General features: G+C 34.0%; 2 protein-coding genes across 2 annotated transcripts; both read right to left on the bottom strand.

Annotated features, from left to right (window-relative positions):
• Positions 1–177: 177 nt before the first annotated feature.
• On the bottom strand, positions 178–17,251 carry LOC105344547 (F-box and WD repeat domain-containing 11-B). Its single transcript, XM_066071633.1, has 15 exons — positions 16,775–17,251; positions 13,067–13,237; positions 10,206–10,372; positions 9,456–9,611; positions 8,607–8,769; positions 7,822–7,897; positions 6,365–6,447; positions 5,880–5,978; positions 5,290–5,480; positions 4,430–4,616; positions 3,324–3,437; positions 2,777–2,899; positions 2,003–2,187; positions 1,613–1,714; positions 178–1,461 (listed from the first exon to the last, which is right to left on the bottom strand). The coding sequence occupies exons 1-15, from the start codon at positions 17,027–17,029 to the stop codon at positions 1,077–1,079; spliced, it is 2,457 nt and encodes an 818-aa protein (XP_065927705.1). The 5' UTR covers positions 17,030–17,251; the 3' UTR covers positions 178–1,076.
• Positions 17,252–18,960: 1,709 nt separating this feature from the next.
• On the bottom strand, positions 18,961–21,718 carry LOC105328262 (golgin subfamily A member 6-like protein 6). Its single transcript, XM_066072209.1, has 11 exons — positions 21,631–21,718; positions 21,407–21,469; positions 21,060–21,128; positions 20,902–20,970; positions 20,721–20,789; positions 20,548–20,616; positions 19,889–19,957; positions 19,672–19,740; positions 19,473–19,541; positions 19,300–19,374; positions 18,961–19,146 (listed from the first exon to the last, which is right to left on the bottom strand). Exons 2-11 carry the CDS (start codon positions 21,461–21,463, stop codon positions 19,000–19,002), a joined length of 762 nt encoding a protein of 253 aa, XP_065928281.1. The 5' UTR covers positions 21,464–21,469; positions 21,631–21,718; the 3' UTR covers positions 18,961–18,999.
• Between the last annotated feature and the right edge of the window lie 1,105 nt (positions 21,719–22,823).

The raw sequence follows: 22,823 nt of genomic DNA on the forward strand, positions 1-22,823 counted from the left end.
GTTACAAAGAGAAGGGGAGGAAAAGTGTGAAAAGGAATTTTATTTTTAACAGATTAAAACTGGTTCCTTAAAAAAAGCTAACTGATAAATTAATACCTGTACTAGTACTAGTTTTGAAGACAAGACAGACAATATTAGAAAATAAGGTTTTTTTTATTCAAATTAAGTTAAACACAGAGGTACATATATATATATAAAAAGTTGGAGAAATATAACCACTCATGTGGCAACCTCTCTGTAAGTAATAATGTAACTCGTTAACAAACCACATTATAATGAGACCTGAAGCCATAATTTAGGCAAGACTAGCCAAATAAGACAAATCCTGAAACATGAAGGATAACTATAAACAAAATCTTAAAATAGATTAAAAAAACAAAACATTAACTTTTTTTTCTCATTTTCAATTATCTTTTAAGTAAGATAAGAGGAATTTGATAAAAATTTGGTATGTTATGAGTTCATTAATCACAGCCAGCATTGATAATTTGTTTCAACAATGTCAAGGATATTCATCATTCAATAACAGTCAATGGTACAATAAATCGCCCAGAGTATAAATAATTTATCAAATGATATTTCACAATATTTTGGAAATAACACAGACATGAATCACGTAGGAAGTAATACATGACTGTACATGTAGATGATGGAATAAAAAACTAGGTTTACCACAGTTCTTTGCCATGGGACCCGTTGACATTAAGAAATGGTAAAGTTAGGGCTTCTTGGAACTTTGTGACCCTTATTAGATCACCCAAAACCAATGTTATTGTATGAAGACATGAGTGCAAGTTACATCATCAAATCTCTACTCTGAGATAGGTAACTATAAACTTGTTGATGACATGAATATGAACACAGAACTGAATTTAAATATCACTGGAAGATGCTTATAGGGCACATTGGAAATCCATGGCAGTTACAACAATTAAAACTTCACCAGATAGATGTATATTTGATAAAAGAAAACAAATGAACACAGTCCATAAACAATTTGAAAAAAATCACTCAGGACAAAATTAACAATTACAAAAGATGTAACATTATCAATTATAATAACTATCTATATAATATCACTCCTCTCCCTCAGGTTTTTGGGGTGTTTTCCTGACATCAGTTGAACCCGCCCTATTATTATTGGTACTCTTCTGACTCTGCCGCGATGCCCTATTTGAATACACCTCCCCTGGGTGGGGGGACACTTTCCCTGAAATAGTCCCATCCTTGACCTCTGAACTCTCAGCATTCAAGTCCATGACGATAGTCCCAGCAGCTACACTTGACTTTCTTATCCCTTCCTGAGACGAAGGAACTTCTTGTTTGGGTATCAGGGATTTGTCAAAGAAGTTGAAGTCAAAAATTCTGATTCTGTTGCCATTTCCACTAGCTATTCTAAGATCGTCAAAATATATACACTTCACATTCCCCTTCTGCCCTTTAGTCTGAATGCTCTCTTTCCTGAAATCAAAGACAAATGATGTGAATATTCGAACCATGTACACAAAATTTTGAAAGAATAAAAATCAATGGGACATAATTCTCACCATTGAAGCCCAAAATCTTGTACAAAATGGGTAAGAATTGAATCATAAAGGGACAAAACTCCTACCTTTGAAGGTCCCAATATTTGACCAGACCGTCTTTTCCAGAGCTGACAATGGTTCCCTGCATTTTCTCTTTATCTGTTACTTTTAATTTTACAGATTCAATCCTGCAAACACACCAAACATGTACATAATTATACACATGTAGTACTGTCATTATGCATGTAAATTTGAAAGATGCCTCTACTGTGGTTTGAACCAAGGTCCACTGAAAAACAATTCCAGCACTCTATGATGTCAACCCACTAGCCAGAGCTAGGAAGCATACCATAGCTAACTGACATCAGTATGCATTTGTAGCAAGAAGAAATACATATTTTGAGAAAAGTGTTGAGACGAAGTGTTTGGGAAAATATATTGTAAGCAATTAATATTTGAGGATTTAATAATTGTACCTCTTCATGTGGCCCTCAAATGTCCTGATGAGTTTACACCTATCTGTGTTATAGAGACAGACGGTCTCGCCGTAACTACAGGCGATCAGTCCCTTACTGTAGCTGACCGACATGATGGAGGTGGAGGGGCTGGCCCAGATTGTCTGTTTCTTCACCCCCGTCTCCCTGTCCCAGATACGCACAGTCTACAAAAATCACAGACTCTGAAAATCATGTTCATTGATCAACATTGGAAATAACTTTTCTACTTAGAGAATAAATTCACCTTTTCTTTTGGCTAGCATCTATTTAAGACTTAATTTAACGATCCATTTTGAGATGAGATTTACTATAACCGGTATAATTAAATTGGACCCTTGGCTAGAGAAGATGATATTTACCTTCATGTTTGAATGATAATGTTAACAGATTTAAGGCCATTGTCTAATTTAAGTTAATTCTAATATGCTGACACTGTGCATTTTAAAAAGCATTTCTCTCACAATTATTTCATTAAAGTATAAGACATGCACTTAATTCTGATTTACCCACATACATGTGTACACATTTCAATGTAAATCTGTAATATGATAAATTCAGACCAATGTTTTTCATATTTTAAAGATATATGTATATCATAATACAGAGACTCAGTTACTTTACTTGTACCCCCCCCCCCCAATCCCATCTTTATGAAGAGGCTTTATCCCAAGTTATCTCCAACTCTATATGTATACATGCATTTCAAAGGTGTATCAACTTTTCACCAAGCAGACCTGTTTCTTCCTCCCTTACCCTATCTGCTGACCCTGTGATGACCAGCGACCCATCCTCCGACATGTCCACGGCAAAGATGGCGGCGTTGTGTCCTGTCAGGGTGGTCAGGAGGAGACAGCGCGAGATGTCCCACACCTTGGCCTGTACAGAAATCAAAATAAGGCTTAGAATGTATAGGTGGGTAAGTACAATACTTAATCCAACTAAAATTTATTTAAATTTTTTTTATCCTTTCATTTAATTTTTATGTGTATATATGCATGGTTTATTGGAACTCCGAGTCTTTCAAATGATTGCACGCTCTCATTGTCTGAAACCCAATGTTAGTTTTTCCTAAGAAAAGCAAGACTCACTGTGGGTTTCTCTGACTTGAACCTAAATATCCTTTCTCCTTGATATATGATAATTATTATTAATATCTTTTCAACACATTTTTATTACAAATTATTAATTTGTTCTCTCTTTATCATTATTGCCAACATGTCTGTCTGTTTGTCTGTCTGTCTCTCTCTGTGTCTGTCTGTCTGTCAATCTGTCTCTCTCTCTCTCTCTGCTTTACACCCACCGTTCGGTCCTGAGAGGCGGAGACCAGGATGTTCTCGTGTCGTACCAGGGCCCACACTGGCCCCTCGTGTGCTATCAAAGTCCTACAGCACGAACCATTGTTCATGTTCCACACCTAATTGAAAATATGAAATCAAAACTCTTATCATTATGCATGCATGCATGTATATCTAATGTTCACCACATAATGAAAAACGAAAACAAAACTCCATATCATAAATATTATGTTCCAATCCTAATTTAAAAAAAAACAACCCCAAACACAATTCTCCATCATGTTGACATAGTTGGCAGTCATATTACCTTTAGTTTCATTTTCCTTATGTTTTTAAGAATTCTGGTGCTGATTGAAATATTTTGACATTGTAAAATGAAGTAAGTTTTAAATGTTGGCATGTAATTACTGCTAATAAAATCTAATCATGGTGAATCTACTCCATGTATTATGAGTTGAGCAAACACCCTCAATATGTGTAGTGGAAACACGCCCTTCTCAGCCATAAGAGTTTAAAAGTCTGTCAGTGTAAATGAAGTCAAAATTCTATTCATGTACCCAATGTCATTTATATTTTGAAATAACTATTTATGACAACCACATTTCTCAAATGAATAAGAAAATCAGCGATACTGCAATTCGGTTACTCTACCAGCCCAACTGAAGTATTTTACCACTTTTCCTTAAACATTTTCAAAATTGAAGTGCCACTTAACCAAAATTCTTAGTAAAAAATCAAATGCATATAATTAATTTTCTCTATGAATTAATTTACCAACTAAATGTTTTTCTCCACTTCTACTAAAACTTAACAAAGCTGAATTAAGGGGGCTACATGGTCTTGGCCGGTTTTTTTTAAGACTTATATTAATCTCCTTTAGATGAAGAACACTGTATGAAGATATAAAGGGATTATTATTCAATCAAATTTTAAAATCTAATATACAATGTATTTGGAATTTTCCATACAAATAAGTAGTTTATGGCAAAAAATATAATATTCAAGGTTTGAAGGCAGATCTGATGGGTAATTTGTTGATCTGATCCAGTCTCCTTAACACTTTTGTAATACAAGGTGTGGAAACTTGTCTCTTTGACAAACAGGTTCTCACCTTAATGGTTCCATCATAGGAGCCACTGACGAGCAAAGTCTGGGTGAAGAAGTTGAGACACCACACCCCCCTCTCGTGACCCCTCAGGGTCTGTAGGAGTTTGCCCGTCTTCATGTCCCACAGCTTGATCAGTTTGTCCTGACCCCCACTGGCTAGGGTCCTGCCATCAAAGATGATCTCCTCCACCCTAGTAAAACATATAGAAGGTTACAGTGCTCACTAATTAGCTGTCTCTCAAGGGGATCTATTGTAAAATTGTAAAACTGGGATTTTATAGGGTAACATTATATAAATAGTGCCTGTTTGGGAGGGTAACAGTTGAAATTGACACCCCGAGAAAACCATTGTCAACCGACGCGAAGCGGAGGTTGACAATGGTTTTCGAGGGGTGTCAATTTCAACTGTTATCCTCCCAAACAGGCACTATTTATTTTGTTATACTGAATGTCTTTTTTAAAATTTTTAAGAAAATTTTACTGTTTTTATATAGGAATAACGTGAATTCTACAGCGAACCGTACGCGCATAATTTTCGCGCATGTAACATTTTTTAATGTTACCCGTTGCCAAGTGCGTTGCTAAAGCTGAGGGTAATAGTAAATATTATTAACTGCGTCTTAACCAATCAGATTTCAGTATTTAACATGAAAGTAGAACAATAAGAGTTCCTCTATTAAGAGTCAGGATCCTCTGTATGCCCATTTTTGTCATAACTAGCAGTAAGATTAGGATATGGAAGAGGTCATAGTATATGAAAAATAGCTGCACCTTTTGTTCAATGTCATTATATAGTGAACTAGATGAATTAACCCCAAAATTCTCCATTATCTCAAAATGAACCGGTTACTTGTAATAACTTACTGGTCAGAATGACCTTTGAGGTCAAGGACACGGCACGCCCCAGTCTCCCAGTTCTTGGCCAGGTAGACGTTGTCCCTGTACACGGTCTTCCAGTTTGGATTTGAGGGGACAGGGACCTTGATTTCAATATGTCCACACTTGTCCTTCCAGACCTCATTCTTATTGGCAAGACTGTACCAGTTCTTACTGACCTGAATAAAATGTTTAAAAAACATAAATAAATTTTTTTTTCTTCAAAATATTGATTCGGAATTTCCTATATTTATAAAAGAAAGCAAGAAAAAATATTTTATATCCTGAACAGAACTTAAAAAAAAGAGTTACATTAGTTAAATTTTTTTTTACAAAATTGAATCTAAAATTATTACAATTACCCGGTACTTCATATTGAAATGTTAAACTAAGAACATCTTCGGCACAGGTATTGTTAACTATATATTGATACTTTTACTCAACTTAAAATAAGAATGCTTGAATTAAAGTATAAAATTTTAAGCCACCACTTGAAACAGAAACTTTTTAAATCAATACATTGACATGCATGACAATTAAAGGTCCCATGACATGCAAAACTAGAACTTAACACAGACCCTTGAGCATGTGAGAATCTCGTATGGAGTGAGGTATTTGAGAATCTTCAGGGCCACTTTTTCCGGTAAGAGGGCCAGAAAATCACGATGTTGTCGCACCTGCAAAAGAAAAGATTACCGTACTTTTACCGGGGCTTGTGCATATTTGTTTTTTGTCGGTCCTTCTAAAATCTGGCAGAGATAAATCATATAATTGCTGAAATTTGGTCTCACTTTCTGTTATAGATTTGTTGACTAAATTCAAATAATGGTGAAAGTTTTTTTCCAATCTTAGTTAGATGTTCGATATCTGCTGAGTAATAAAATATTTTTGGAATTACGTGAGAATGAGTGTCTGTCTGGATATTTCTGTAATCTTAAAAAGCTCAGAGATTTTTTTTATAATGGTCATATATGTATTTATATTTGTCAATGACCAGTGTCAAATAAAATCTTTAAACAGTAAAGAAACTTTTTATCTCAGCTAGTAAACCTGTTCTACGTACCGATAAAAAACTTGATATAAAATATTGTTGGCGAGCGTCAAGCTTCAGAATGACCTTGTGCAGAAACTCGTTTCTTTTCACGTCTGTAAAATTTAAAAATGGAACCAATATCATTAAATTATCAAAATGGAGAAATAAATATCATTATGTCAGATTGCCTGCCCTGAGCTTTTTGATTTTGTATCAACAATCGTTTGTACGATTTATCTTGGGCAAACACCACTTCCTGATAAAAAAGAGTCACCCTTGCTCATTGAAAAACGACAAAGAGTTACGACAAATTGAAAGGCAATATATTAAGGAAAACTTGGGGAAGGGTGCATTTAAGCGATAATCCTATGGCGTTTCTGAATTGTGAAGAGCAAGGATTTGGGGATCAATTTCGGGTGACCCAAGTTACTAGGATATATTGTAAAAAGACTCGAAATTTCAAAGTGCAGAGCAATTCCTGATATCAATTTAAAATTTGGAATTGGGCAATAAATGTTTTTAAGTGATACTTGAGATTTCAAGCATTGAAAGTCAATGAATGTGTACACATTGGAAAAGTTTGATAAATTTTGGTTCAAAGTGTATATTATGCTGAACATGCAATGAATTTAAATTTGTTGCATTGCAATTACCTGTTATTTGAATTTTGAACATGAAACATAAAATGTTACAAATTCTTCATTATATACTGAATATTAAAAGTCTTGGTCTAAGCAAATTGATTGCAGCATTTACTATAGACCAAGTTACTTGATGATTTCCTCAATTTGAAAAAGCTTATTGAATTCATAACCTTCCTAATTATTAGTCTTGAAAATGAATATATAAGCGAAAAAGAATGAAATTTAAAGAGCTCAAAGAGATGTATATGAGACAGCTAGTACATGGTATATAATTTGCAAAAAAAAAAACCAAAACCAGAAAACACACACAAATTTTCAACTCTTTTATAAATCACCTAAAAAAATGTGCCAAGTCCTTTAGTAATCAATTTGAGAACTTAAATTATAAATATAAAACAAATCTATTTTGAAAATTCAATGTAGGATAGAGCAATAAATGCATGGTAATTTTTTCAATCATGCTTACAGGCACATGACTATGGTTTTCTGCGACAAGAACCATATTCATAAACATATCTTTAGGCAGAGTTACCGGGGTAAGCATCATTAAGAAAATACATATACACTTAAGTTTATAGCAAGTAGTAGTGACATATACTATTGAGAGGATAGGGGATCTCCCCTAACCTTAAAATATTCATCTACTGTAAACTAGCAGAAAAGATAGGGGCTATAAATTTGAATAAAAATTTCTATGAAACATTTATTGGGTCAGTGGTAAATCAACCAGTAGGACATCCCGGTAGATATACCGCCCATGTCTTGGTACAGTGGTAAATCAACCAGTACATCCTGGTAGATATACCACTTATGTATTAGTACACATGTACTCCATTGCCTTACCTGACCAATCATTCATGTACCAGTTGATCACAGTTCTAGCATTCTCATCCAGATCAGAAGGCCTCTCATCTTTAGCCTGTGTGATAAACAAAATCAGGAGTAGCCAATTTTAATTATGGTTTAGTCTAAGAGCTTAATCAAGTGTAATCGGAGACAATAATATGAAAAAAATTTTCATATTGTAACTTAATTATGTTTGATCTGCTCTGCTGTCTATGACATACATATACCTTGTGTATTATTTATAGATATGTCATATATATGTCATAGAGAGCAGAGCAGATAAGATGTACTTGTGGTTTGATTTAAGATATTACAAAAAATTGTATCAGAATTTGGAATGACAGGGTAGCCTTGCTAGTTTATAGGCAGCAAATTCAAGGAATAAAATGACGATCATAAAAAAATACCTACATGTAAACATATCTTTAAGCACACATTAGCATAGAAAAGGGTCATATTAAATAAAGCTCACCTGTCGCAAGCATAGCAAAAATTGTCTAAAACCTGCATGTAAAATTTTTTAAGGGCGACATCCATTTGCAAAAAATCAGCCCAATATAAGCACACAAAAATTCAGGAAGAGGAACAAGAGGAAGTACATGTTTTGAATCTTTGCTGTTTTAACATAAACTAGCCTTTTGTAACTATACTTACTAATATAGATTTCTTTATTTTTCAAAAAGACAAATGCATCTCATTAAAGATTTTAATATCAAATATTTGTATCCTGATAATAAATCTTTTCCAATGCTCTAGGTCGAAATGGTCAGTGTTTCACTTACATGTAAATTTTTGGCACATTTTTCAGGAAGGATGCTGAGAGACACAGTGTTGAATGGTCTGGCTGCTGATTGGTCCACGGAAGTGAGGCTCTGTAGAGAGTTACTGAGGCTCTGAGGTTTGCCCTCGTCTTGAATATGTCGCTTGACAGGCATTTCTAGGAATCTAACGAGTAAAAGAAAACCCTCGGGATCATGATCAAATTATCTAAAGCTGATACATATTGGCATCCATATTTTAAAAAGATTTTTTGCTGATTTGAGAAACTATTTTAAAGTGAAGTGAGCCATCTTCATACAAAATGACCTTCCTGAGCATGGCATGACTAAACTAAAGCTTGTCTTACCTGAGCACTGCATGACTAAGACTGGATCTCATCTTATCTGAGGACCCCTTAACTAGACTGTTGCTTGTTTTACTTGAGCATGGTATGACCTGACTGTAGCTTGTCTTACCTGAGCACTGCATGACTAGACTGTAGCTTGTCTTACCTGAGCACGGCGTGACTAGACTGTAGCTTGTCTTACCTCAGCACAGCGTGACTAGACTGTAGCTTGTCTTACCTGAGCACGGCGTGACTAGACTGGAGCTTGTCTTACCTGAGCAGGTCATGACTAGACTGTAGCTTGTCTTACCTGAGCACAGCATGACTAGACTGTAGCTTGTCTTACCTGAGCACAGCATGACTAGACTGGAGCTTGTCTTACCTGAGCACAGCATGACTAGACTGTAGCTTGTCTTACCTGAGCACAGCATGACTAGACTGTAGCTTGTCTTACCTGAGCACAGCGTGACTAGACTGTAGCTTGTCTTACCTGAGCACGGCGTGACTAGACTGTAGCTTGTCTTACCTGAGCACAGCATGACTAGACTGGAGCTTGTCTGGGTTGTGGGTGAGCAGTGGGTGCTGTAGTGTACACTCCCTGGTACTCTTGCTTCTCTCCAAGGACTTCCTGCCTTGTTTTATATTGGGGAGACTCTCCTTGGGCTTGGAACCCAGTAGTGAACTGTAGAGAAAAGAGGTAGCTTAGAATGAGAACTTTTTGTATTGAAATAGGAACTGCAGGAAAAATGTTATTCGCAAGTGCGCAACAAACAAACCATTTTCATAGCAGTAATTAATGACACATACCAGGAATGTGATAATCCATTTCTCTTTTTGCTGAAAATGTTAGATTGGAGAACATGTTAGGAATTTACAGAGGTAAATGAAAGCGAAGGGATTTAGAAAAGATTATAACATGTTATATAAGCACTTAAGTTTACTGAAAATGAATTTAAGATAAGAAAATACAGTTTATATTTTCTTATGAATGTAGAATTAAAGGAGTTCTTTCACTGGATTGAATATCTGCGGTTCAGGGAAAAGATATTGAGTGATTATTCAGTGTAAGGAAAACTTGAGTGAGGAAAATTTTTGAAAACAATGATGAATATAGATACAAACTTTTTAATACATGTACAAGCAAATGAAGATTATAAGCAAGGTTGTGTGTATTTTTTATAGAAAAATAAAGCAATTGGAAAATAAGATCAAATTTGGATATATTTGTAGTAACCAAAATTGTTCCCCCTCCCACAGTGTTGAAATCTGTCCATACCTGTATTCTGTGTAAACTTTCTCGACTTTGATTTCCTTCTCAATGGGGATTTCTGGGAAGCGTACAGCAAGCTTCTCCTTTGCTTGATTCTTCACATCTTCGTCAGATCGGAAGTAACCAGATTTCACACGATAAAAGTTATTCTGTCTGTGGAGAATCAATTTTTGCTGAAACAAATAATTGTTTTAATAAAAAATATGTTAATTTAAAAAAAAAACAACCTATAATAATTAAATGTTGAATTACTTAAGGCTAAATATAATACAGTTAAACATGCTTTAGATGAAGTGCCACCTGGGATGACCAATTATAATTTCTTATAAAAGCAAATCCTTTAATCAAATAAGCTTAAGTTTAGGATACATTTCAAGACTAGGAAAAAAACTGATTACAATTGTGTTTGATGTATCTGTATTATTCTGAAAGTTCTTCCCTTTTTTATTGGTACACGTACCTATTAAAGTGACATGAAAGTTATGGCCATTATCTTCCTATTATTATTCAGTTCAAATTAACTGCAAGAATCCTTTTTAATTGAAATCTCATGGCAAAGAACTAAATGTTTGTACAAATTAAAGTTCTTTTGATTTTGCTCTGTACTGGGTTGATTGCAAGGTACCTGACATGGAAGCTATGATCATGTCTGTTATTTACAATTAAACTACAAACCGACCTTCATCAAGAAACTTATATCAAATCTAAAGAAATTTTATGGTTTTGTATCAAATTAGGCAGAAAGTCATCACTATATTCTGCATTGATCTACATGGTCATTAGAATACCTGAATCGTTCAATGTTATTGAACACAGCTATCAGAATATGTGGATAGTTTTCCTAAATCATCATCATCAAATGCTTGTTCAATCTTTAATGATGTGTATAGTATCATATTTCAATTGATTTTTATCCATGTTGCACAATGCAGTTTGAACAATGATGATACACTGGCCAGTATTAAAATATTACAGCATCATGTTTGCATTTGCAATGCAAGCTATTAAACTCGGAGGATGAATGAATACTTTATATTAATACATTGATTTCAATACATTTTATCGGAAGTTTTTATTTGCATATTTAAAAGGAGACTTTATCTTTGGCTATAATGATGCAGTTTGGAGAGGGATAAATGATTACATATTTTAGATTGTATAAACACTATAATATCATTGAGGAAATAATGTAAACTTAAAAGCTTTGTATTTTCTTGTTATAAGTCTGTGGCAATTTTGAACTCTTGATAAGTGCAGTTTTGAAATAAAAACAAACATCATGAACATGCAATTTCACTCGATTACCCACACCAAAACACTTTATCCCAGGGACGAAAATTGGTCCAAGTAGCACCAATACATTGGAGAATTTAAGTTGTTTTTGCACTTAAGAGTCCCATTGAAAATCTAATACGAGAGAAAACAATTAGAATGTCTCAAGCTTAAAGAATGAAATTACCTGGAAATCAAAAAGCAAACAAACTAAAGTTCTCCAGATTTGCCCTAGTCATGATAAATTGACAGACATTCCGTCAGATGTCTTATCAATATTAAACAGACCAGAAAAAAGCAAGATATGATTTCTCTCTCTCTCTCTCTCTCTCTCTCTCTCTCTCTCTCTCTCTCTCCATGTTTAAGTTGGAAGAAATTTTTGCTAAATCTCTTTTCTCTCTCTCTTCTTGAATGAAGCATTTTTTGTTAGAAATTCTCTCTCTATCCTTTTCTCTCAATTTTCTTGAATAAGTTTCAGGTTCTTTTGCCAAATCTCTCTCTCTCTCTCTCTCTCTCTCTCTCTCTCTCTCTCTCTCTCTCATGTAAAACTTCTACAAAGCACAGAATATGATCAATATATATTGTGTATGTATGATGACTGTGTAAAAAAGTTCAGGTCCTTTTGCCAAATCTCTCTCTCTCTCTCTCTCTCTCTCTCTCTCTCTCTCTCTCTCTCATGTAAAACTTTTACAAAGCACAGAATATGATCAATATATCTTTTGTGTATACATGATGACTTTGTGTAAAAACTGGATAATAACCATCTCTGAATCAAATGACTACTTCAGTAAGGGGAAAGGCTAAAGCATTGTGATGTATTGATTTGCATTGCAGCACCACAGATCTTGAATTAATACACTTTGTTCTAATAACTTTAACTTTAATGAACATCTTAGAAAACCACTGTTGCAATGCCAACGTATAATCATATAAAAAAAACCATCACAATACAACATAATGCACAGATCTGTGAGAACATGAAATGGATGAAGTTCAATAATCCCATAGCCGCATTATGTTACAAGAATTTTTCTGAATTATTGATACCATAGGAATTCTTTCCCTCAGTGTTATACTTTTTGATCCCCTATTGGAATTATCTTTTGAATGCCAGTATGCTGGTACTGTGGTTGATAGTATTTCTTCGGATTGGAAGTATTGGTAATAATCATTTTGAAAATTAAAAAGAACCACAAATGGTACTAGCTGCATTAAGTATCCATTATTACGGTTGTAAGATACATTTACTGTAAATACAAATTCTACATCCTTCAGATATAATTGATTTGATCAGAAATGGTTCTGTAAAAAATTCACATCCAAAATAATAGCCAAAAAATAGCACACTCTCAAAACTACCAACTTAAATATCATTTAATTGTGGGTTATTATACTCAAGTCATTTATATTTTTTGACTGTTAAAACACTGAAATTATTTGGTGAGATAATTTTAAGGTAGTTAAGCTGTCCAATTCATAACCTAAAGGACTGCAATGACAATGAATCAAATACCACAAAAAATAAAAATAAAAAATGGTGAATTGATTACATGAACAAGTCCCACACTGAGAAAGTCTAAGACAATTGGCGGTACCTGAACCTCCCTGCTCGTATGGGTACTGAAGGGTTTGAACTCCATGGAGGGGTACATGCTCTGAGCGGTGTACATGAAGTCCCGGTGCAGATGCGGCTGCATGACGGTGTACAGGAACTGGAACTGTGTGTGGTTGCTTCGCCGCAAAATCCACTCCAGCAAGTGGCATCTCTGAAATTTAAGACATTTTCATCATTATAAACTTATTAAAGATTGTAAATAGCAGACAGCAGATTCGAAACCATATCAAGTGTATTACTGAATCAAGATGTTGCAATATATAAAGTGGCATATCTCTATGGAAAAAAAATCAGACATAATTCATTAAATTCATTATTTACCAGATGAGTAAAAATAATTTTGAAGATTTTAAAAGAATTGTCCCTTATTCATACAATCATGTGCAATTATATAGGATACTGAATCAACATAGTATAATTATTGTCAATATAAAAAAAAAAGCTGAAGATGCAAAGTTTTAGAATATTCTACTTGTGAAATCAAAACTCTAGGACATCCAGAGTACGTAGTTTTACTGCATTTTATTCATATTATTAGTTTTGTTTGTTTTGCCCCCCCCCCCCCCCCCAGTAATCTATTTTTTGAACTCATGACTAAATTCTTTGAGCTATCTATAGTAAACATAATTGCTACATTCTCCAATCATCTCTTTAAAGTCTTTGTTGAGAAGAGCGGGCAATTTTTTTTCCTAAAAGAACACCATGTTTTTATTACTCAGAACAAAAACTTAATGATGGTTGGAGAAATATTGACTAACACTTTTAGACAATCTGTTCGTGTACTCAGAAAGCAGCAGGCCCCACTTGAAAACAAGGCACTTCTCTCGCAAATCAATGATTATCACTAAATATGATATGTTGGTTTTCGCCTTGTTTAAATAAATCCCCTTTTTAACTATTGAGTAACAACTAGTCATTGTTAGCCATTTCGTCAAAGAGTTTTTCTGATCAATGCCTAACTCACTTCCTGTATGGGAGATTAGTTAGCTAGTGCTGCATGCATGGGAGCTGAGATGAACCTTAATAATACATGTATGTAACTTTGAGAGAGTTGCCATTTTGAAAGCAATTTTAATTATGCTGTTTGAGGTACATTACTTTTTTTTTTTTTAAAGTTTGACACAGACTTTTCACATTTACTCACATTAATTCATCTTTTACAATTATGCAATAATTCTGGCTAGTACGGTATATAGACAGAGAATGATTTCTTAATACTTTCTATATACATGAATCAGTCTCAGTCTCTCTCTCTCTCTCTCTCTCTCTCTCTCTCTCTCTCTCTCTCTTGTTATTCTCAAGTTATTATTATACCTTAACTAAGAATTTTCTTGTTTTACTTTGCAGAAGTTGTTAATACTTTTTGTAAGTGCTAAGTCAAATCATGTTGAATTAAACAAATAGGTGATTTGGAGACTCTCTCTCTCTCTCTCATATGATTTTAATGTCAGAGCTTGACGTTTACTTTTTCCTTTACTTCTCCTGGCCAGTGGGGACATTTTTAATTCTACAAACATATCATTCAGGGTCACCTATCAATCATTTCTAATATCCAAATTAAATCCTCCAACTTCGAATTCTGCTAAATGGCCCATGATTTTTGTAATCAACCACTGGTATATGACGCAGCGTGGTTTAATAGAGTTTTAACTTTTAATTCAAGTGCAAGGTTTTGAAATTTAAAAAATATCTTTCAATGACCCCAACATTATCACAGTTATTACCAAATAAAACGTCAATTTTCGCCCATTAATGTGCAATAAAAATGTCATAATTTTCCCTTTTTTTAAAAAAGTCATACAATCAATTTGGACTTGGGGAATGTTTACAAAACAATCTAACATTGGAATCAGTAGTTTTTCATTGACATGAAAATAGATTTGCGTCAATTTTCTCTCGGAGATTAAAAGATATAAATATCTTCCATGGTAAAAATTGCTAAGATTATCGAAAACAGTTTTTACCCTAAAATATCACTCTCATTCTGCAATCTGTGGTACAAACCGATTACAAGTATTAGGTCGCTATAAAGTACGGAATGACAAGTTTATCAATACTTTAATCGTACACATACCAGAAGCTGATTTATCTTCCCTGTCAATTTCAAAGTTTTAATAGGGTTTTCATCAACCCCTCCCTTCCCCCTCAATTTACCATTTATTAGAATAGAGTTCTTTTAAATTAACTTAGTCTAATATTAATCATTTTAAACCATGCTGTAAAAAGATGAGGATCTTCTATTTGTAAGAAGAAAAATATAAACACATATACATGTATTGTGTTACCAATCAATACATAAGTATCATCTGTCACATATTCACATATTATACATCAAGTTTTGTTTCATTTAGATACAAGTGTGTTTGATGTTACTGTATTATACATGTACCCTTGAATCCATAGTTATAAATTAATTAAGATAGGGCAATGGTCATACTTATTTTATCAAGTTAATATTCTATTATCAGACAATTACTTTGATATTAATTAAATACTTTCTATAAATAAATATTTTTATGTGGACTGGCTAACCCTCCCCCCCCCCCCCCTAACCATTATCATTACATAATTGAGGTAATCTGTTGTTCTCAATGCATATGAACAAGTTCTTGAACTTTTACACCCGTATTCAGGGAATGAGACAGGTATATTTTTCATTAGGTAATTACGGGTATTGCTTATGTAACCTGTGTATTCAGACACATAACCAGAGATATATATCACACTTAAACCATTGATTCAAATGAGTTTATTCTGGCATTTGGGTTTTTTTTTTTTTTGAAAGTGATTTATCAAAAGGGAGATCAAAAGCTATTGCCATTGTTCGAAGCAATAAAAATAATCCTGAATTCTTTGTTGTCTTGCATTTAAACCTTTTGTTATCTTGTAAGAAAAGCTTAATCTTTCATCAGGGCAGGCATTAAGACTTTTAAAAAATTGTTTTGCCATTGAAACTTAATCGTCCCTGTATAGCAATATTCTAGTATGTGTGACAAGAACAATATTTGTTTTAAAGGTTTTCTTTTATCGCATGCAGTCCATTTCATTAAAATAACTTTCTAATTTCTTGGTTACATCATTGTCTCGAATTTTTGAAGACTTGTTGTTGAGACATAATGGCTGTAGCTTTTTTTTCTTTCTAGCAAGTGATTTACTTTTCTTTTTTTCTAGTCTATTGTTACATTTTAAAGCATATATTTTAGCTGTAAATTTCAGAAGTTCTACAATCATAATGATATTATTGAATGAAAAAACTCATATCAAATTCAAAATATATTTTATTGGCTTGGAGAAAACTGCAGATTTTGCTTTCCAAGAGTATTTTGTACCAAATGGTTTATCTAAATAATATTTTACAATATTGTATGTAAGATTTTGATATCATGCCTCATTTGAATTAAGCCTCTTAGTTTTACATTAAAAAAGGGGGGATGGGGTGGGAGGGGTCAACACATTGATAATCTGTAACATCATAAATTGATATTTATTAGCATAAAGTTTTCATTTCTATTTGAAAATATTGCATTAACTAGAGCAACAGTGTGATCTCAAGTGGGACACATACTATACACCTAGGCCTTTTATTTTTTAATTAATTAAGTCAATTAATAAATAAAATCATTAAATCAACTGTATACGGTCAATCAAATCAAAATCACATACTTTTAAACATTTTTTTTCTTTTTACCTGAGAATGGTCCCAATTTTCTAGCCATAGCGAGATTTTATCCAACTGCCTGTCAAATTCCACGCTACTGTAGGTCGGGTGTCTGCCCCCGTGCCCCCTCCAGTTTGGCGCGTGAGTGCGGTCTGATTCAGTCTCCCCATCGGAACTCCTCTTCTTCCTGTATCTCGGAAACAAATTCGGTCTGGCGTCGGCATCGTCAAAAACCGGGATAGAAATGTTCAACTCCGGTATCTTTCTTTTCTCTACACTGGTCATAATTTAAATGCTCCCACAGATAGTTCTGTTCGGTATTGTCCGAGATTTCATCAAATATTTTTGCACCAAAGCATTTATGAATTAAAAAAAAAAATTATATCATTTTATCGTCTGCCCAAACTTGGCGTGCTTTAGTTCAAGTTAAAGATCGCTAAAATGTTCTAACCCACTTGGCAACGCGCCGCGATAGTGTTACTTTTAAACCCGTTTGGCAGTATATACATATACTTGTGTTTCGTTAACTTGTTTTATCGATAATTATTGATATAGATTTAGGGGTTAATCAGAAATTTACCTTAATGGAGGGATTAAGGGACAAGAAGCGGTGTAGGGTATATTGCTAAGAATTCTCATAGACATCTCCAGCACTTGATGCTATTAATTTCCAGAAGACTTTTATTTTTTTGCATGAGTTACGATATTACTTTAACCACAATTATGGTATTAACTCTTCGAGTATTCGTAACCGATTTAAAACTTGTTTTCATGAGGGATTTTATCTGGGCGCATGTAACTTTCAATATATTCATTCTTTACATTGCTAAATGAGATCATAAAAATCAAAAGAAAAGTTTTCTAAATGATAAACATGCACGGATCCAGTAAATTTTCGGGGTGGAAGGGGGGAGGGGGGTCCGAGGAATATCTTTTTCGTGGTGGTGGTGGGGGGGGGGGGGGGGTTGAGACCTACATGTATATCACATCATTTTACCACGTAAATTTAAGAAATTTGAATTTTCCAGGGAAGGGGGTAAGACTCTCTCCCGACCCCGAACCCGACCCCACTTGATAGAGATCCGCGCATGATATAGTTCTTCAGTTTATTCTTTTTATTTGCTAGCAGTCAACGCAATATATTACAGCCAGGTGCGACATTCCGGTATAATGTGACGCCAAATCCCCACTTCTGCTTTGTAATAAAAGTCAGTCAAAACACAGCACTGATTCTTTGACTCCACCACTTTACCAGACCACTCATATTTGTTTTATCTAGAATTGCACCATATTCTCAGTACAAGGTGTACGTGCACATCGTACCCACTTCACACAGTTCAAGATAACATTGTTTTCTCGTTCGTTTTTGGTACATGGTCAATATCTTCCTTGTGTGCGCTTGTTTCTTATATGTATATATTACTTATACCTTTTCATTTGTTCTAAACAAGAATAATAATAAAGAACCAACTGCAATTACAATTAGAGATAATATATGTTTTAATATTCGATATTCACAATTTTTTTTATATTTTAAAAGTTGACATTAAAAACAAACTACAGAGGTAGGCGACAATTTAGAAATTTAAACATATATTATCAATCCATTGCTCATTGTTATTCATTGTCTATCTTAATCCCAAAAATTTTCGAATTCTCCTTCGTAGTCCAAATTTTTGCTTCTCTTTCTTTGAGGGAGTCTGGAAAAGAAAAAGGACCAAGTCATGAAACATGTATCAATTAACAAAAATCCTAATGGAATTGGAGAGGAAAAAACCCATCACCACCACCACCAACAACAACAACCAAATTTATGCTATCTGTTTTAATGTAAATACCTCCATTTTGTCCTCTTCCTCGTCTTCATTTTCATCATCAACAATAGCCTTGGCACCATCTAGGGATTCTGGGGGTGGTGAAGGTTCAGCTAATGCAATTGGATTAGATGAATGTACGTCTAAATAACTTGGACCCTGTGAATTAGGCAAAATATTTCATATTAATGAATACTTTCCAGGTCTTTTCAATGTACACAAAGAAACAGAGTAAAACAAATACATGTTGAAATAAAGAAGCACATAATTCTTATCCCTCTTTTTCATATATATATAGATGTATACATTTCAATTGTATTTCATTTGGTGTCCAAATTAAAGTACAATTTTGGGACAATTTTCAAGGCAGACTGAATGAAAAAAGGAAATATGAAAGGGGAACATATATAGCAGGAACAATAACTCTACATAAAGAACTTATTATTTGGAACCAATAAGTACCTGGAGTGGAAGGTCGTCGCTTGATTTAAATGTGCTGATGTTGAACAGGAACAGCTTTCTCGGTACGAACTCCTCGTACGCCTCCTCCTCCAATAGTTTCAACTTTTTCCTTTCAGAGCTAGTTTGCTATAAAAAATAAAATCGAAAATTGTCTTTCATATTCCATGAATAGAATTTCCTTTATGATAGCGTATGTGGATTGGTCTGTAGTGTATAATTTGCTATAATATTAGTTATGCTGCATGGCCATGCATTTTCATATCATACATGTATTCTTACTAGTAGCTCGGCAAACACTAACTGCATTCTTTTCATCATCTTTTGTGTTTGTGTTTCCCGTTGAGCGTGAATTGTCTAGGGAAAAGGAACAATAAAAATAAAGATGCAACTGTGTTTGACTTTATGTGTATATTGCTATAATCTGATATATATAATTATGTACATTAGCTTACCATAAGTTCTGCACAAACTTCACGCATTTTCTCCTTGATCTGCATAGTCCTTTGCTGAGCATGAAAAGTCTGAAGAAAGAAAGATTAAATGAAAATTACGACCGAACAACTGATAATATGAAAACATATACATGCAACGTATAAACTATTTGATTCAGTACCGTTGACTTTACTCGTACATTTATTTAAATGCACTCACCATTAGCTCTGCAAAAACTCTAGTCATGAGTTTCTTGGACGTCTTTATCTTTTGCTGAGAATGAAACATCTATTGGAAAGAGTAACGAAATTAACACTTAAAAATGTTTTAAAAGCATACATCATATTTTGATTGGAAGCATTTAAATCATAATTGATACTTGATTAAAAATTTTGACTACATACATATGTATTTTATGAAATATAAGTACGCTTACCATTATCTCTGTTAAAACTGTACGCATTTGCTCCTTGGTCTTTTCAGCCTTTCGTTGTTCATGAAATGTCTGTTTAGAAATTAAAATAAAACATTATTAACTGGTTTCATATATGTATTGAGGCATTACACATAGGCGTCGGAACCGGGGAGGCTGGGGGGGGGGGGGGGCGGGGCTAAGCCCCCCCCCCCCACTTTTTTTGCAAAGTTAGGCCTAACCATCAGGGACATAGGATCATAGAGGGTTCAGCCCCCCTCCCCCCCCCACTTTTTCTCGGAGCAAAGATAGTTGTTCCTTAATTTACCTTGAAAGATTGAGAAGTTGGAATTATAAGCATAGTAGCCCCCCCCCCCCCCCACGGATTAGGAATTTCATGATTTTGGTGATTTGGGGGGGGGGGGATTGGTAGGTAAGATTTTTTTGGAAGTATAGGTACCCCCCCCCCCCCCCCCACGGATTAGGATTTCCATGGTTTTGGAAATTAGTTTTTTTCCTCAATATCTCTGAGGATTAATCTAGCCCCCCCCCCCCTTTCAATTTGCTTCCGACGCCAGTGTTATAAAAACACCGTTTTAGCATTGTTTGATTGATTTATTGATTAAATGTAATATAGAAATGATATGTCAACTATTTTATATTTAACTGCAGTCTTTGCCTACCCTTAGCTCTGCAAAAACTTCACGCATTTGTCTTCTGTTAATTATCATTTTCTGTTCATCATGGAATGTCTGTAAAAATTGAAATCAATTTGTCTAAATACACGTGTGTGTATGTTCATTTCTTATAATCCCAATCTTGATTTTATTAATATTTTGTGTGTACAATAACTTACCATAAGCTCTTGAAAAACCTCATGCATTTTTTCTTTGTTTTTCTTTATGTTCTGTTGAACGTGAAATGTCTGTAAAATCGAAATAAAATCAAGACTCTTTAAGATTATATCATACTTTATTAATATATCTATTAACAAATGAATTGAATTTTAAAATTTACAACAAATATGAATAGTATACCATAAGCTCTTCGAAAACTCCGATCATTTGTGCTTTGATTTTTTTGGTGTGCGACTCGGATTGATACTTCTGAAAAATTTATATAAATATGACAACAATGCTTTATACCTGCAGATTATGATAGTTGAAAATATTTAAAATAGTGTAAAAGTTCTTACCAATAGTTCCTCCATTTCAACCACTCTCCTTTCTTTATTCTTCAGCAATTTCACTTGCATTGGTTGGTCCTGAAAATATGCAATATGAAGCTAGATTATTAATTTTGTTTATAATTTATTTCATTCCTTCAGGGATCAATAGTAATAAAATTTGTTCAAAATTTGCACGAAACAGTATGATTAATCAAGATGAAACAATGTACATCTAAATAATATGAATAAACATGAAGTTTTAATTCCATTTTTAATAATTAAAAATACAATTCCACGTACTTGCACGAATAGATCTTAAACGATTGTTATAGTTGTGCTATTAATAGTTGTTAACTCATAAAGATGTGTAATACCATGGGGGCTTTCCTTTGGAGAGGCAATCTAGCGAATCTCGCGACCCAAGATGGCATGGATGCCTGATAAATAAAATTAAATACATTTGTCATTTTTTCATTCATTAATCTGCACGTTCAAAATTCTACATGGCATTAATTAAGATTTAAGAGTTAGATATCTCAAAGCGTTCTTTATAATAACACAGTGTTAATATGAATGTTTCTGAAAATGAAATGTTTACCAATAAATCCCTCTGGACCTGCCCTCTGTTTCTCTTTTCGATTTGAGTTTGATTCTGCAGAAATATAAAAATTGAACTTACTAGTATCCATAAGTAAAACCATTACAGGACCTTAAAATACGAGACGAATATGTTGTCATGGTGTAAATTTTGTATTTACTGCCACCCGGTAAATTCAAAATTTACAACATGACAATGTCACGCAATACGTTGAGAGACAAATACCAAATCACTGTTAGCGGGATGCATGCCTTTGTTCAGAGATATTAAAAAATTAAAACTTCGATTATCAAGGTGAAACTTAAAATTAGAAAACAATTCATCAATCGCTTAATGTATCGGATTGGTAAAAGCGTAATTTAATTTAGATCTTAACCACGTATACTTTATCTGGAGATATTTACAGTAAAATAATCATACTTACATTCTTCTTCTCCATCCTTCCTTTCGGTTGTAGCAACAACAATGATTATGGCGTCATAGATAACGATCGTCATTGTGACGTATGTATGACGTAATAGAAAACGACTCTCTCTCTCTTCCATAGGTATGGGGCATAACGTAACACCGTACTCGTATATAACATTTGTCGCAGGTCCCTAAAATCAGCTTCAATATATAGCGGTGCTGCGGTTTTAATACATGTTCAATGCATTACTTAAGAAATATTAAGAAAAAAATTTCAATTACATTGTAAAAAGCCAAATCTAGCGCAGTTGCATAATATGTTACTTTGTCAACTTAATCGTCTGTAAATTGGAAACTGAATACAGATTTTGTGATTTTAATTTCAAAAATATTCAAAATTTCAATTTCAATACAATAATGACATGATGTTCTTTTAGGTAAAATGTGAAAAAGAGCCACTGCGAATAATAAACAGTGTGTACTAAATCAGTTTCGAAATATAGCCCGCCATGCATCGCGATAGCCCAACTTTGAAAACACGTCGTCAAAATTGTGTAAAAGCGACTGTATTTTGTGCAGGACAGTGTGTCGTATAAATTTGTGTTAGCGCGACTGTGCGTTGTGCAGAGTTGTGTTATAGCAAACTTGTGTTGTGTATGGCTTTGTTAAGGCTATAACGTGTTTTGAAGACTTATGTTTGCGCTATCGTGTGTTGTGCAGAGTTAAACTAGCGCAATCGTGTGCTGTGTAGGGTTTTGTTAGCATGACGGCCTGTCGTACAAAGT

Source organism: Magallana gigas, chromosome 9 (genome assembly GCF_963853765.1).
Source record: "Magallana gigas chromosome 9, xbMagGiga1.1, whole genome shotgun sequence".
Classification (NCBI taxonomy): Eukaryota; Metazoa; Mollusca; class Bivalvia; order Ostreida; family Ostreidae; genus Magallana; species Magallana gigas.